At 39.1% G+C, this 3,628-nt stretch overlaps 1 protein-coding gene across 1 annotated transcript in view; it reads left to right on the top strand.

Annotated features, from left to right (window-relative positions):
* Positions 1–282: 282 nt before the first annotated feature.
* Positions 283–3,628, top strand: part of LOC113226339 — a 14,576-nt gene continuing 11,230 nt past the window's right edge. The window contains exons 1-2 of the mRNA XM_026458925.1: positions 283–432; positions 979–1,130. Coding sequence (XP_026314710.1) covers positions 283–432; positions 979–1,130 — 302 coding nt within the window. The remainder of the gene's footprint in view (positions 433–978; positions 1,131–3,628) is intronic.

Raw genomic sequence — 3,628 nt, 5'->3', positions numbered from 1 at the left:
GATCAACTATGTACTAATTATCATACTCTGTAAACTAGAATCATTTATCAATGACATTATCATAATACCTACATACTTATATTCTCATTGGATTGTACTATGTTGTACTCACTGTAAATTATCTAATCTATTTTTAAAAGCGGATTTGTTGTTTCTCCTATGAATAAACACACTAACAAACGGTTACACATTTTTACTGAACTTGAGTCGATCTATTAATCTTGGGTGAGATCTGATTTGTAATTAGAAGTTAGTTGGAATAGAAGCAATGTTTATTTGAGCATGACGACGCAGACGACGGCGGCGGCCATGTTGCTCGCGCGCCGAATTGCAGATTACATCACTGCGCAAAAAAACCGCGTGCGCGGGCGCGGCAGGGAGTGGGGAGGCGGCTCGCTTTACGACCTTGGCCTTGGTCGCGCCGCGGCCAAGGTGAGCGCTCAGCGTTATACCACAATTATACATGCGCCCACCAGTCTACCGGCACACACTTATTATTATTATGTTAAGAGATCGTGCCTTGATAACCAGCATCACCCACGTCGATCGATACATTCTTACCAACGAACGAGCTGCGTTATTTTCACTTGCCAGATGAGGAACAATTCTCGCCTGAGGTTAAATTGGAAACGCAAACTTCACCCACATCTTTACACCTTTCGAATGTTTTGTTTAACAAGATGTTATATCTGAAACAGGTTCTCTACTCCTAATTGACTCGGTCTGTTGGCTGATTTGGTACTCAATTATTTTATTTTGTGTTCGTGTTCTGGGTTTACTTTGTATTTCACCAAAAACATTTGAAAGGAGTTTAGTCACTTTGCATAATTGCTGAGTATTGAAATCCAATTAATTGATGCCAACTTCAGATCATGTTTCTATACCTACTCGCAAATCTAAAATGCGGGGAGTAATAATAGGTACGAACAAGACTGGTCTTCGCCGGGATAATCATTGGAATATATGTTCAAGACATAGGAGATCGGACAAAAGAGCTTGGCAGGCCGTACTATGAGACGTAGTGACGATAAATGGAGTACATCTACAATCATTATGGTGACTAAGAAGTGGATACAGAAATGTGGAATGTCCTGCAGCGAGAGGCAGACGACATCGTCAAAGTCGCGGGAGTGTGTGGATGAGACGAGCACAAGATCGTGGCAGATGCTACAATCTACTACTACTGGAAGCTTATGCCTAGCAGTGGGTGTAGTCGGGCTGCGGATGATGGTGAAATTTGTTTACACTGTTTATAATACAAAATATTGAAACATATCCCGGTTTATCCACATACGCTTCATTTTACGTAATTATCTTAAACAAAATGCAAAGAGATAAACTTTTAGTTTGTCGTGTGAATTCACCACGGAATTGATGATACTATTGAAATTCCACACTGAAGTATTCTAAATTGAAGTGTAGTCATATTTCCAACGTCGCAAGAACAATTAAAAGACGGAAATTATAATTGTGAAGTGGTTGGTACATACGAGTGATCGCGAGCACTCAGGGTGCTCGTGGGCCTATCGTATCGAATTGGCTTCGATCCAACCTTGAACGAGTTTGCGAAATATCGCAATGGCACCAGTGCCACACCGTAGCCGCACCGTAGCCATTTATTCTAACACAAATTGCCTTTTCTGCATGTACTTTATTTTATGTAGAATGGTACAAGTAATTACTTGAACTACTCTAATTACGATTATACTTTATACGGTAATAATGTTAAGCGGTGTATTTCTACTGTTTTGGCGGATATAGAATAATTCATAATCTGCCGCCGCGGACGTCTGCGTGAAGTTGAGTATAGTGCACGTCACGTACAACTTGTTACGCTGATAACGCGAGGCATTTCCATAACCGAGCAGTTCGATGGGACCGCGCACGGGACGGGCGCGACGGTTAACCATGCGAAACGGTCAAATGAAGCAACCATTTCTGTCAAAATGCGCAGCAAGTCCAATACGAAAACAAATTATAAACGAGCGCTTGTTTAAATATTGATCTCGACATTTACGTGTCCTCTTGACCCATGTGGTGTATGTTATTGTTTTTAGGACTCTGCAACAATAATGTAAACATAAAATTTCGGACCCATTTTCGTATTGATGTAAAGTACTTATGTAATTCTGCCAATTATCCATTGATGCTATCGATATAGATCGAAATATGACACAGCACAAACACGCGTATGTAAAATTGGAAAATTAATAAGGAAAGTTAACGAAGGCGAAAAATATAACAACTGAGTGTTCGATCTTTGTGTTAATAATTATAACTACTAAAAACTACTGTATTTTGTGTTTACGGATCCGTATAATGTTTACTGTGATTGGAAATAAATAAACGATTATTATTATCACTAACGGAGTCTTGAACATATTTTTATGGAAAAATATATATAATATATACATTATACATATTTTTATACTATATTTCTATATATCTCACTAAATATTGTTTCAAAAAGTTTTTCGTGTTTATTTTGTGGATAGGGAACCCTCAGAGCTTTCGTTCACGCATTTGACCGGTTTTTATTATCTAGTTCTATAAAACTGTCAATGCTAGTCGATGTCGAAGTCTCGCGAGACTACGTTGATAAATAAAACTATATATACCTATATTTAGCTACAAAGACGTTGAGTTGGACGATATTCAAGTGATTGTTATTCAAAGCATGATCATCACCTCACAGCTATGAACTCTGCATAGAGTATTAGACTTGTTTGTGTTTGGAGGCGGCTACGCGGCATGGAGTTCGGGAGGAGGTAATGAATACGCGATCGCACGACCGCTTGGAGCGCGTGGGCAGGCCGGCCACAGCAAGTCACGCCACGCTAAGACACGTTACCTATATTTCCATGCATGTGACCAGCATTTACTGAATGAGGATATAGCAAACTCGGAATCGAAAGTTTTTAAACTACAGGCACGAATCCCTTGCTTTAAATGTGATGACGTTGGAATCTAGGAACTAAAATATTTGTACGGAGAATACTGAAACAAACTGAATATAATATGTATAGTAAAGTAAATTGGTATTTAAGTGGTCTTTCAAAATAATGATTAAGCCTCACGTGACAAGACGCCAAACAAATAGAGCTCGCTCGTTAGATCAATCTTCGTGTCGAAGAAACTGGTTGTCGATGCGAAGAGTGGAAGGTACCTATAATAACCACGTAAAATATAATGTCACAGAACAAGTAAGCATATATTCGTAAAAGGAATATTTTCTGAAAAGTATAAACAAATGGTCGCCACAGTTTGATGTTTCATGACTCGCTTACGTCAACGGCACATTAAATCTGATCTTTGCCTTCGCTGCTTAAAGTTTGCCGTGATCTATAGTGGCTGCTGGATTCTGGACTCTATTTCAAAACACGCTAAGAAAATTCAAGTGATGCGGCTGTGGAATGAAACTCTTTCGTAAAGCAAGATATTATCAGGACAAGCACATAGGCACGCACGTAGACAAGTCTCGTCTGATGGGACGTTCTGGTCGCGTAAAACTCTAGCCGGGATTTTGAATAACAATAATAACTATTTGTGATTTTATAAGAATCCATGATGGCCACTGTACAAAAGTATGAAATTGGAATAATACGTCTGTTTATAATCTCCGCAAAAA

The sequence above is a fragment of the Hyposmocoma kahamanoa genome, unplaced genomic scaffold (assembly GCF_003589595.1).
Source record: "Hyposmocoma kahamanoa isolate Upper Pololo Valley unplaced genomic scaffold, ASM358959v1 190, whole genome shotgun sequence".
Classification (NCBI taxonomy): domain Eukaryota; kingdom Metazoa; phylum Arthropoda; class Insecta; order Lepidoptera; family Cosmopterigidae; genus Hyposmocoma; species Hyposmocoma kahamanoa.
This window is presented reverse-complemented; position numbering and strand designations above follow the sequence as displayed.